Genomic DNA, 13,409 nt, shown 5'->3' with positions numbered 1-13,409 from the left:
TCGGAAGCATTCAGGAAGGTTTGCTGGATGACTGAATGAGCTGCAAGGAATGCCCGACTGCCCCTCTCCCAAGCCATCAGGACGTGTTACTGCGGGGAGGACATAGGCTGAGGCCCATAACCCCTCCCCTTCCGAGGCCCAGAGACTCTCAGACGCCGAGCTGGGCGGTGCTGGGGTTGGGGGTGAGGAGCGGCGTGAAGGCCCCTCCAGGGGCGCCCACCTACCTTCACAGTTCCCTCCACCTCCACAAACCAGCGCCTTAACATGGCCTGGATCTGGCCGTCGGTCAGCTCGGGGTTGGCGTTGTGGATTTTCTTCTTGACCAGGTCCTCCAGCAACAGCCGCCTCAGCCGCCAGTAGAAGAAGGTGCGTGAAGTCTTCCAATCCAGGATGTCCTACCCCGGGACAACAGAAAGCTCAGTCCCCCGAGCTCGGTGCCCAGGCCGGAGGCACTCCATGGGCACAAACCCTACTCTCCAGTAAGTGCCTCGGAGACCTGAGAGCCGGCCATGAGCTCCCAGCCCCTGCAGACGTCTCCCTGGTTCAGAGCCACAGCCCCGCGCACACCTGACCGCAGCACCGTGCAGGGATGGGCCTGGCTGACGGCAGGCCCACACGTGACCGAGATGTTCTGGGGCGGGGGGTGTCTTGAGTTCCCAGATAGCCAGCGTGTGGGGCTGGTTTTGAGCAGATACCTCAACTTGCATGCAGGTTTTGGTTTCCCTGCTGGCCCAGATGGTAAAGAATCCTCCTGCAGTGCAGGAGACCTGGGTTCCATCCCTGGGTTGGGAAGATCCCCTGGAGGAGGGCATGGTGACCCACTCCAGTATTCTTGCCTGGAGACTCCCAGGGACAGAGGAGCCTGGCGGGCTACAGTCCACGGGGTCGCCAAGAATGAGACACGACCGAGCAACTAACACTTCATTTTAAATGAGGACTGGCTGCTGCTGGACTTGACCCTGGAGGAACCCACAGCCTGAGGACCCCTGGGGCGGCTGTCCCCAGGGCACTGCGTAGGACTGTTTCCCGCTAGTAAAATGGAGCCCGCCTCCTGAGTTGTCCCCAGGAACCTAAATCATGAACTGTTTTAGGATGATAACGGGCATAGCAAAGGAACAAGGTCTCCTCTGCAGAAGAGAACACGGGCTCCTCCACGCACGAGCCGACAGCTCCCTGCGAGGGAGCCCGTGTGCGCGCGTGCCAAGTGGACGTGGGCTGGCAGCATGTCTCTGACAAGCCGGTCTCAGCAGCGGGGCTGCGCACTCACGTTAATGACCCCCTTCTCCTGCATGCGGCCTGGGGTGTCGTGCAGGTCTGCAAACTGCACGGCCACCTGGTGGTAGATGGGAAGGAGGAACTCCTCTCGCTCCTTCAGCTTGCTCTCCAGCTCCTTCCGCTCGGCCGTGCTGAGCTCGGGGGTGCCTGCGAGGAGACAGACCGTCAGGGGTGGGGGGCCATGGTCCTGGGTGGCTTGGGGGCCCGGCTCTCTGCTGTCTTCGCCGCCTCTGCTGATAACTGGACCCCGCGAACGCCAGACCTGCCATGGGGCCCTTCCCGGTGGGGGTGAGTCATAAAAGCAGCCTCCGGGGGGGCCCAATCCCCAGGCAGGTGCCAGCTGCCTCCTGGAGACCTCTCCCCATCTCACCAACAGGAGGCCCACGAAGGACACTGTCCCGTGCCCCGCGAGCAGCCCCAGAGTGGCTGCCCCGCCCGGAGCGTGGACCATCTGGGGACGCCCTCCGCCTCTGCACACCCAGCAGCAGTGCTTCCCTCCCCACGTCTGGTCACCTGCCCACCCCACCGAGGACCTGCTGTCCTCAGAGCTGGAGCTGCCTGGCTTCACAGCTCTAAACTCACATTTGGATACTCTTAACCTGAAATTTGTCAGAATCCACCCCAGTGAGAGCCTGAAGCACATGGCTCATGCTGGCTCAGTGGATTAGCCTGCCTCCTCGTCTCCTGCCTGGGCTCTTATGGCCAGAGCCAACCCCTGACCACCGTGACCAAGACACTCTAGTTCTTGGGCTAAAAGAAGAGGAGGAGAAAAGAGAAAGGCAGGGGACTTCCCTGGTGGTCCAGTGGCTGAGACCTCGTGCTCCCAATGCAGGGGGCCCAGGTTTGATCCCTGGTCAGGGAAGTAGATCCCGCAAGCCACAACTAAGACCCACCTGGCACAGCCAAATAAACAAAAGACAGTCCACAAACCCCATCTGGATCACCCAACTTACAAGCACGTGGCACCCTCACTCAATAGATGAGACCGTGGAATTACTTATAACAAGGAGCCTCCCGCCCCCACTCAACAGTATCCCAGGAGAGGAGCTGCCCCGTTGTACTTTTTTCCCTAATGACTCTCAGAATGAGACTTGCAATCAATACCGAAAATTTAGCTGTCTGCCTAGCAAGGACGCGTAAGTCTAGCTGAAGGAGCGATAGGTGACAGCCCCTGGTGTTGGCGACAACCTGAAGTGCTTGGTCACCAACGCTGACAAACGACTGCGTGGCCACAGGTGACGGCACGCAGAAGGGAAAGGCCTGTTTCCAGCACGTCCGTCTGGAACGGGCCTCGCTTTTTATGCCGCTATGAATCACAAGCCGTAAACAGCCTTGGGCTGCCGAGCGAGCTGTAAGTATCCTCCACAAACACATGTTAACAGATCAGGGGTGGAACTCTAGTACCTAGTTTCAGGTTTATGAGGTTTTTGGATACCCAAGTCCACTCTTTTTGTTTTCTTTCTTTAAACCCACTGCTACTTTGAGGCTGTGATGGGCAGTGGGGAGGGCGATCCTTCCTTGGGCTCTCACACTGACCGATCACACTGGGCCCCTGGCCCTTCAGCAGCCTTCTTTCCAAAGCAGGAGCATGGCGCGACAACAGCGGGCCCCGAGCCGTGAGATGAGACGGAGGCCCGTTCACTCCAGGCCAGAGAATCCCTGGGAGGACAGCTGACCAGCTTCTTCTGAGATGAGACAGTCACGGGTATAATACCCTTGATAGGAAAGCAAAGATCTTTTCTTCTCCAATAAAAGGAACCAAGAGACTCCTCGGAGAAATGGTTGATTCCAGGGCTGGGGCAGGAGAAATATTAAGATGAACCTGGAACGTACTGTCACAAAATGTGGGCAAGCACTCAAAACCTGACTGGGCGTGTAACAAGGGTACAGGCGGGACTTCCCTGGCGGTCCAGTGGTGACGAGTCTGTGCCTCTGCTGCAGGGGGTGCAAGTCTGATCCTTGGTCAAGGAACTAAGACGCCACATGCCATGTGGCCAAAACAAAATAAAGAACTTCTTAAAAAAAAAAAAAAAAAAGACACAAGAGCCAGTGTGAAGGTGTTCCAGCAGGCTAAATCTGGGACAATTTGCGCATCGGGCTGAATATTTATGGAATTAAATAAGAACCTGTAAGTCACCCTGACACACGTAATTAAATGGAAGAGAAGGGGAAAGAAAGCCCTCCCTCTCCCCAGACCAACAACTAATAGAGAAGGACAATCACCATCAGAATTAGAAAATCACCATTTTACAGCCATCACGGTCATCGATTCTGCCAAGAATTATCAACAGATACTAACACTAGTGCGTGAGCGTTTGACGAGGAACAGGAGGATATTTACATAGTCTCAAAGTATCTCCTTACAAATCACTAATTAATTACAAAGGGGGAAGATGGAAACGTTACAGTGGATTAACCCAGTGAACAAAACCTTAAACAAGGAATCCAAGCTGACCAGCACCAAGAGCAGGACAAGCTGACGTCATGTGCCTCCTGACAAAACGTCCTGGGAAGGACATGACATCACTTTTGCAATATTCCTGCCAAAAGTGCATAATCTCTAACCCCAGGGAAACGTAACACAGACCCAAATGGCGGAACATGCTACAGAGAGTGACCTGGACTTTCTAAACAATGTCAAGATCATGAAAGTCAAAGAAAGGGCCAAGAACTATCCCAGATTAAAGGAGACAAAATCCTGGAGGACAAATTGCAACATGTGCTGAGATTAGGTCTCAGATCTGGAACAAACAAACAAACAAAAAACCTAGAAAGGCTGTAAAGGACATTATTAGGACAGCTGGTAAATTTTAATATGAATCATGGATTAGACAGTAGTACTGTATCAATGTTACAGCTTCTGATTTTAATAAATGTATTTTGCCTATGTAAGAGAAAGTCTCTTCTTAGAAACATACACTGAATACGTATGGACAAAGGAGCGTGATGTCTACAAATGATCTCAGACGGTTCAAACAAAGCGCATACATGTGTGGGGGGAGTGAGCGAGGCAGCACATGGATGTGAAAATGGTAAAGCGAGTCAGACAAGATGGCAACAGCAGGTGAATCTGAGAAAAGGGCATCTGAAGTCCATTGTACCATTCTTGTAACTTTTCTATAAAATTTTATAAAATGGAAAAAATTAGAAAAATAAGTGCCACTAAAAAAAAAAGTTTATCTTGGCCCCCTAGTGCGTATAATCAATTAACCAAAGCTAATACATACAGGGCACTGCTCTAAGTGCTTTTCATCCATTAACCTGTTTAATCCTTACAACGACCTTATGAGGCTACCATTCCTGTTGAGGATTCATCTTACAGGCGAGGAAACTGGGCACTGCTTATTTATATAACTTATCGAGGTCACAGAGCTGGAACGGGGCCAAGCCAGGCCCCATGTGCAGCAGCTGGGCTCCTGAAGCTTTTGCAAGTTGTGCTGTGTGTGTTCCCGGCTTATGTGTACACGTGTTTTGGTAGTGGTATCCCTTAAAACTTTAGAAAAGGCTAAATCAGAGGACGGCAGATTCCTACCTGAGGAAGCTGAGGCGCCACCTCAGTCTCATTCCACAACCAGAGCAAGACAACGTGGCCAATGAACCCCACTCTGTGAGTGGCTAGGACATGACTCCCTGTTACAGGCATACCTAGAGAATACTTTATTGCTAAAAAATGCCGAAACAAGTACAAAAACATCAAAACATAATATCAAAGGTCACTGATCACAGATCACCATGAGGAATGTAATAATAATAATGAAAAAGTTTGAAAATGCAACGAAGCTAGGTATACCTGTAACTGTGCTTGTTATGGTGAAATCAAACAACGCTCTCAAGCAGGAGTGCACTACAAGCAGGCGCGCACTACCAGGGAATCGCTGGCGAAGGAGGCAACCGATGCAGCCCCGGCTTTTCTCTCATTTTAAGAAACTGCCACAGCCGCCCCAAGCTTCAGCAGCCACCGCTCTCATCAGTCAGCAGCCGTCAACAGTAAGGCAAGACCCTCCACCAGCAACAGCAAAAGGATTATGATTCGCTGAAGGTGCTCAGATAAATGGTGAACACTTTTTTTAGCACTGAAGTGGTTTTAAATTAGGGTAAGTGCATAGTTTTTTAAGATAGTATAATGCTACTGCACACTTAACAGACAGCAGTATAGTAGCAGCGTAACTCTTCTATGAACTGGGAAACCAAAGAAATCATGGGACTCACTCTATTGCAAGATTCACTTTATCGTGGGGGTCTGGAACTGTGGCTCGGCGGTAAAGAATCTGCCTGCCAATGCAGGGAACAGGATTAGATCCCTGGGTCCGGAAGATCCCCTGGAGAAGGAAATGGCAACCCACTCCAGTACTCTTGCCTGCGAAATCCCACAGACAGAAGAGCCTGGTGGGCTACAGTCCATGGCTCTGAAAAGAGTAGGACACGACTTAGTGAGTAAACAACAACTGGAACTGAACTCGAAATACCCCGAGGCGCCTCAAGACCAGCAGGGATCACAGCCCTGCTGGGGGCCCAGGAACGGCAGGGCCGAGCACGTGCCTGAACAGGGGCTTCCAGACCCTCCCAGCATGCCCCCTCTAGGTCAACAACATCCATTCCGATATGTGCCCCGTGTGTAACACACACCATTTACTGAGCATTTCCCGTGTGCCAGGCACTGCACTCCATGGTTTCAGGAACACACAGCTCATAAGTCACCACAGCTCAGACTCGGGTCTGGTCAGCAGCTAACACTGTGGCTGCCAGCAGGCCACCTCAGTGTTACTGAACACCATCTCTAATCCTTATACCAACCCAACCTTCCAGACAGGGTCTGAGTACACCAAGGCTCTGAAATGTGACAGAGACTTGCCCAACGGCACCTAGCTCTTAGGTAGAGAAGTCAGATTTACACTTGGCTCTGGCTGTCTCAAAAGCCTGTACGTTAAATAGTACTGAAAGTGGCTAAGCAGTGACCAGAGGAGGGCAACTGGCCAGAGTCTGGTCCAGTGTTAGGCGGAGTTAAGAGCACAGCTCAGCACTGGGTGCAGAATGGGAGGACTTCTGGGCTTAGGAACAGGGCATTCTGGGAACAAGGCCTTGGAGGGATAACTGGCCCCTTCACCAGCAACGGGGACAAGAAGGCTAGTTCCCAGACTAACAAAATTCTCATCCACCCAGTCAAGCTATTCTAGAGCTCTGAAAGAATAATGAAATAAACCCCCTCCGACAGCCTGGCCCTCCGAAACTAGGAGGATCCCAGAGCATCCCCCGAAGCCTGCAGGGTCTGATTCCTTTGGCAATGCCTCTGATTATAGTTCAGACCTACTTCCCCAAAAGCAGCAAAGCAAGGCAAAGACATTAGTAGAGAAGGTATGCATTTTTAAATGCCCGTGAGAAAGACGAGTGTACTTAAAGAGGGGGAATAAAAGGTTTTCTCAATTTTATTTTCTACAAATAAAAAGGCTGCTCTTCAGCTGGTTACGGCACACGGGGGCCCCTCTCCTTGTACAGCAAAGCAGCCAGTCCCGGTAATGATTTAGGGGAGATTAACAAATATGTCAATGTCTATTTTCTGCTTAATTTAAAAGCAGCGTCTATAAAGATTTTTGACTTCTGAACCCTGTTCTCCTGGAAGAAAGGAGGTAAGAATGAGGAGGGGGATAAAGAGTGATTATCCTATCATTGATCGTTTGTCAGGAGCATTTCTTATTCACTGGACTATTGTAAAAAGCTAAGCTCTCGATCAATCCTGTAAGCTCCCTGTACAATTAAATATCTTGGAATGGTTTTCTTTCTTTTCTAGCCAGATTGCAGGGCCTCAGGGTTTTTAGGGAAGCAAGCCGGCATGTGTGCGTGTGTTTAAGAATATGCCTCTGAGAGGAAAGTCATTCCTTCTAGAATCCTACTTTAGGACAAGGCTGAAATGGGAAAAGAGAGGTAGGTCATTCCCATGTCCTTCTGTCCCCCAAAATACAGTCCCCACGAAAACCTAAAAATCCAGCCTTATAATGAAAAATGTTTGAAGAGGGACTTCCCTGGCAGTCCAGTGGCTAAGACTCTGCACTCTCAGTGCTCGGGGCCTGGGTTCGGTCCCTGGTCAGGGAACTAGAGCCTGCATGCTGCAGCTAAAGATGCCACGTCTTGCCACAAAAATCAAAGATTCCGTGGGCCCTAACTAAGACCTGGCGAGCCAAAGAAATAAATGAATAAGTATTTTTTAAAAATGTTTAAAGAGTTAAATGCAAGAAGAGATACTATTAGTGTGATCTAATGAAAGCTAACATTATTGAGATATTCCCATACACTCATGTGTAAGTACTGTTCATCTCCTTTCATCTTCACGACAAAAGATCGCTGTGATTTCTTAGATGGGGAAACTGAAGCACACACAGAAGTGAAGTCCAAGGCCACAAAGGCAGGAAATGGTGGGGCTGGATTTGCACTTAAGCAGTCTGGCTTCAGAGTCCATACTTTTGAAATGAAACAAGTTAAACTGACTTGCAAGTGTCCATAGGACGGCAGCCTGTCAGGTGTCCCCCTGGGGCCAGGACGGAAGGAAAAGCCACCTCTCTCCTCCAGGGGGTCAAAGTTGAAGAGAAGTTTCTGAGGAGAACACCGATTTCAGCAGCAGAGGTGTTTCTACCCAGCCTTGACCCTGGGGGAGACAGGAGGTGGTCGACCTTATCCTAGGCATGAGCAGAGCGTCCTATAGAGTAGGATTTCGGGGGGAGGGTGAGACCTTCAAAGCTCAGAACAAAAGTCAGAGTGGTAGGTTAAAACTTCTCCGCTCAGCCAAAGGCACTGGGTGATCTTGCAGAAATTTCTTCCCTTTTCTGAGCTGCCTCTCATTTATGGAACAACCATCCTAATTGGGCAAATAGGAAAAATGTTTTATAAAAGAATGTGATATTGAATGTGTGTGTTCTTTTAATTCTTAACTTTTTTTTTAGTCCTATGAAGAAGCCTATGTAAATTTAAACCCAATTTTAACTTTTATGGGCCCTTCTTCTTCCTAAGAAGAAAGCAATTTGCTTTGATTGGTTAAATACTTATAATGCTAGAGAAAAAGGACTAGATCACCCTCCCCACTAAGCTCCTGAATATTTCAGCTCTGAGAACACACACCCATTCCTCAACCTGGAGACTGAAAAATCAGCATAAAAAAAGACTGGAATCTTATTAAGATTCTGAAGTACAAACATAAGTAGCTGTTTAAAAAGATCTATGTAACCCCATTTTCTATGCTGAAAGAAATTTCTCTACAAAGATAGTAAGATAGGACGCAAAGAGAAAAGAAAAAAAAAACCACCAAAACCCTGCAAAACGATTTCTGTACCCATAACGGGTGTGCCTTTCTTTACCCAAAAGCGTTCTTGAAAAACTGTGTAAATCAGATCCTGTTTTTAATGCCTTAAGGGAGCTATTTAGAAGGAGCCCTGCAGTGACTCCTTTGGTAAAGCAAATAATCCTTTTGTAATGGGAATAATTTCTCCCAATGTATCTATTTTTTTTTCTTAAATCCCATTTTCATATATCTGCTTTTCTTCAGAGGGAGCTATACCTATCTAAATACAACTGTATTTGCATATTGATTTTAACAGCAACTCTCTCAAGGGACATTTAACCCTGAGGTTTCTTGTTAGTGCTCTGCTAAGGTGTTAGTCCTCTACTGTTCATATTTTTAAGAATCCTTATAGTCAACCCAGAGATTTCCAAGTGGGACTAACAGATATTAAATATATTACTTGTCCCCTGGGCCACCCTGCACACATCCCACACAGAAGGCTCAGCAAACAGCGCAGATTCTCTGAGTTCTAGTGGCAGGAAGCCTGGCAGTCTGTTTTCCTTCTCCAGGGTGCTCTCCCTAAGGTGGAAGGACAGGGATCTGAGTCACCAGGGACCCACAGGGGAAGAGGGTCCCTCTGACAAGTTCTGACCACCTTGGGCAGGCAGAAGCTTAGGTTCAGTCTCACAAAGGGCCTGCCGGGTCCCTCCAGCCTGATGGACTTGTGACTCACTCCTTCCTGGGAAGAGGTAAGCCCAGATGCTTCAACAAACAAAATCCGATTAGCAGAGCACACCAAAAGGACCCCTTCTTCCCAGAAAAAGCTGTCACGACTGCACTAAACTGCACGAGGGCCAAAGAGCTTCTGAACCGGTGCGATGAGGTGGGTTTTAAGCTGGGCCTCCTTAAGAGGGGGCTTCCCTGGTGGCTCAGACGGTAAAGGAATCTGTCTGCAATGCAGGAGACCTGAGTTTGATCCCTGGGTCAGGAAGATTCCCTGAAGAAGAGAATGGCAACCCACTCCAGTATTCTTGCCAAGAGAATTCCATGAACAGAGGAGCCTGGCTGGCTACAGTCCATGGGGTCATCATAAAGAGTCAGACATGATTGAAGGACTAACAATTTTCACCTTCACTTCCTTAAGATGGGAGGCACAATCCCACCCTCGCCTTCATGATTTAACCTTCAGCAGTCACCTATCACAGGGACCAGGGCTTGGGGCCTCGATGCCCCCAGGCGGACACTCCACATACAGCAGAGAGAGGGCCAGAGGCCACTCCCCAGGCTGACTGGTAGGGCTTCTTTCCTGTGCTCAGCTTTCCAGGCAGGGACACTGCTTCCTGCTTCAACAGGCCACGCGGGCTTTTCCGCTTACAGCATCCCAAAGACGACATAAGAGATGGAAAAGCACACGGAGCGCAGAGACTCCATCATCTCTGCCAGAGAGAGCAGCTCAGCTGAGTCCCCTTAACTCAAGGACGCATCAGTTTCCTGTCATCCTGGTGGCTAAAGGGGAAGCTCAGGAGGGAAGCAGGCCTGAGGGTCTTCAGACACGTGGCTCCTCACCCTCAGTCACAACATTCCCTCTGCGCCTGGGCTGCCCCAGGCTGGAAGGCGTGGGGTGAAGGGTAGGTGTGCGTGCAGATCTGGGCAGGGGCCAGCTCACTGGGGCTGCCTCTGCCTGCCTCAGACCACCACTCCCAGGGCATGCTCCATCCTTGTGGGCACAGCTGGCATGCAGCACGGCAGGCTGCCCGGCTGTCCGGGAACAGGGCCACGGCCAAGACGTGTGTCTGGAGAAGAAAGAAGCTCCACCAAGCGGCCCCTTGGCCCGGGTATTCTTAGCATCGAGGACAGGGGCTGCAGGGAGCGTACAGTGGCTTTGCACTTGGACCGGACGGCTCCCCCTCCGCCTAAATTGATGTGTCACTTCCCTCTGAACATGGGAGGAGGGCGAAGATGCGGGAGGACCATACATCACAGCATCAAGAGGCCAGGCTGTGAAGGCCGACCCGCTCCCCGGCCACCCTGCCTGTCCCGGAGGTAGAAGGATGTCAGAGCGAGACGGGGAGGCCTTGGGGGGCTGCACGCTGCGTCCAGAGATGGAGCTTCATTTCCTCACGGCAACCAGACGGAGGACATGCTCCCCTCGGCACTGACTCTGCCAAGCCCTGGTTCCGAGGACTCAGGGTCAGAACCCACCTGGCAATGCAAGATTCCGGGATCTGGGCCGACACTGCATTTTTTGCTGGGGCAATCCCCTTTTCCTTCATCAGGGGCCAATCTACATACTGATTTCATCCTCTCTGTTGTAACCAGAGAACTGCGCACTAGTAATTCACCACCACCATCCAAACTAATTGGATAAGATGACAAGAGGTCATTTTCTCAAAAATAAAATCCCCAAAGACATGAAGTTACTGTTCAGTCGCTAAGTCGTGTCTGACTCTTTGCAACCCATGGACTGCAGCATGCCAGGGTTGCCTGAAGTCAGCTGTTCAAAATTAAATTATTCACTAAGTATTATTAATGAGTAAATACCATTTACGATTTTGACCACAGTCAGTCACCGTGCACTGGTCTAAGTGGCTGGACAGCACGCTCCCCCGGGCCAAGGCCGACTGGGAAGGGACGGGGAGCGCAGGACAACATCCACTCCCACAGGCTCCCTCCTGCAGCAGGTTCCTCTCGGGGCAGCTGGGTTCAGATCACAAAGGGAAGTGCTCTTGTTTAACTTTGATCAGGCTCAGTACCCAAGGCAAATCGGAGGAAATCCTGAGAAGAGCGGCGCACAGGGAACCAGAAATTCCCTCCTGGGCACAGGCATATATTTATTTTGTATCTTGGATGACTTATTTAACGCTTCCTTCTGCCTCAATCTCCCAATCTGGAAAATTAAGTCATTTTTACCCATTTTGTAAAAGAAAAAAAGGCATTTTGGCAGTCTGCTTCTAGGCACAAAGAAAGGAGTCAGACGCTGATGTGAACCCCAAAGGAGCTGGCTTTGCGACACTCCTCCCGTTACACCGCTGCTGACCTGTCCTGTCACAAACACGCCTGAATGCCCACGGTCTCCCCATCCCACCGAGAACGCCTGAGAGACGAGACTGCTGCCACTGCTGCTCTCACGTTTCCTTCCCTGTGCCACTCGCTCCCAAAGTGGGCCGAAGCCACCCAGAGCGCTCGATTCCAACGCGGCACCTGTGGCTGCTTCTGGCAACCAGGATGGAGAGGAAAGGATGCCGATCCCCACGTTTGGAAGGTGCTTTGCAGATTCAGAGCAAACGCATGTTCATCCAATCCCGATGCTGACCAGGAAGGGGCAGTGGCCCCCACGCTCCGGATGAAAGAACGGATGCTCGGAGAAGTTCAACAACCTTCCTGCAAGCAACACACCCAGGACTTGCACACACTTATCTCACTCCACATGCACACACAGGAGACAGGAGATGCGGGTTCGATCCCTGGGTGGGAAAGATGCCCTGGAGAAGGAAATGGCAACTCACTCCAGTGCTCTTGCCTGGAGAATCCCATGGACAGAGGAGCCTAGTGGGCTGCAGTCCATGGGGTCGTAGAGTCAGACAGGACTGAGCAACTAACACTTTCGCTTTCTTTCATTTTTCCTCCAGCTCCACTGCTCATGTCCCAGGCTGCCCCAGGGCAGAGCCTGCTTCACATTTAGCCCACTGAGGAGTCTTTCTCTTGTGCCATTTTGGTCAAGGTTAAATAAATCTGGTTTTCTTCAACGTGGATTGGAAATTGATAATGAGATGATTTGTAACAAATGATTAAATGGCCATCACTTGGGAAGCTCCTCCTTTTCCCCTTCCCACGTTTCAAAAGTTGAAAGGTGCTGGGTGAAGGTGGGAGCGATGTCACTTGCCTCCCAGAGAAAGAAGCTTCAGCCCCACACCCCTCACCCTCCAGCCACTCTGCAAACAGATGTCAGAGAGGATCCCTCTGCCTACCACCCAGTTACTCTGAAGGGATGATAACAGCCATTGGGGGGTTAAAAAGAGGCAGTGAACCCCCAGTTAATGAGGAGGAATTCAGCAGGCAGTGTAAGATAAATGGAGCTCTCTCTGCTTCTGCTGGAGTCAGCATGAACTGCGGCCCTGCGGCTTGTTTGTGGCAAATGGAGTGCGCGAAATATCAAAGGGCAGTGATCCAGAAGAAGACCGACTTTGACAAATTTTAAATTGGCCAGAAAGAAAACCAGCAAAAAAAAAAAAAAAAGAAGGAAAAAAGAAAAAAAAGAGAGAGAAAATTGTGTAATTCGCAGTGTCCTGCAATTGTGGCGTTGCTGCCTTTGTATGGAATGAGGGGTAAAAACTGCAGCAACGATCGCCGGATGCTGCGAGCAATTACGAGCATCTGGGCGAGATGCTTATCGGTGGCTGAAGCTTTTAGAGCTCTCTCTGTGTACAGTTGTGAGGAACTTGCACTTGAGCTGCAGTTACTTTAATTAACGTGTATGGGGTTGGTCAGAAGTTAATTATCCTGTTTGGAGAAGAAAGAAGGGGAAAAAAAAAACAAAAAACCACCTCAACAATTCTGGGTGGCAGTAGATTTTAGAAACCTGGCCAATTTCTGGCTGTCTGTGTGCAGATCCTGTAAAAGGATCAGGCTGTGCTATTGGCAGCTGTTCCCTAACGGCAAACAATGGGGCACGAACGGGCTTTACGGTAGCCCGAGTCGCTGCGTACAGCAAACACTGGACAGCCCCATGGGCGGAGGAGCCTGCAGGCCTGCGTTCGTGGGGTTGCCCAGAGTCGGATGCGACTGAGCACACACGCTCGTGCACGGCTCAGGGCTCCAGAGCGAGGGAAGGCACACCCAGCAGCTTCTGTGTCTCTCGATGGGGCGG

The 13,409-nt window shown here is 50.5% G+C and overlaps 1 protein-coding gene across 5 annotated transcripts in view; it reads right to left on the bottom strand.

Moving 5' to 3' along the window:
- The window catches only part of ACACA (acetyl-CoA carboxylase alpha), a 288,803-nt gene that overhangs the window by 9,962 nt on the left and 265,432 nt on the right, over window positions 1-13,409 (bottom strand). For all 5 annotated transcript variants that reach the window (XM_055577329.1, XM_055577328.1, XM_055577332.1 and 2 more), the window contains 2 exons: window positions 1,268-1,422; window positions 225-395 (listed from right to left, as the gene is read on the bottom strand). In XM_055577329.1, coding sequence (XP_055433304.1) covers window positions 225-395; window positions 1,268-1,422 — 326 coding nt within the window. The remainder of the gene's footprint in view (window positions 1-224; window positions 396-1,267; window positions 1,423-13,409) is intronic.

Source organism: Bubalus kerabau, chromosome 4 (assembly GCF_029407905.1).
Source record: "Bubalus kerabau isolate K-KA32 ecotype Philippines breed swamp buffalo chromosome 4, PCC_UOA_SB_1v2, whole genome shotgun sequence".
NCBI lineage: Eukaryota > Metazoa > Chordata > Mammalia > Artiodactyla > Bovidae > Bubalus > Bubalus kerabau.
Note: the sequence above shows the minus strand (reverse complement) of the source record. Positions and strands in the feature narration are given on the sequence as shown.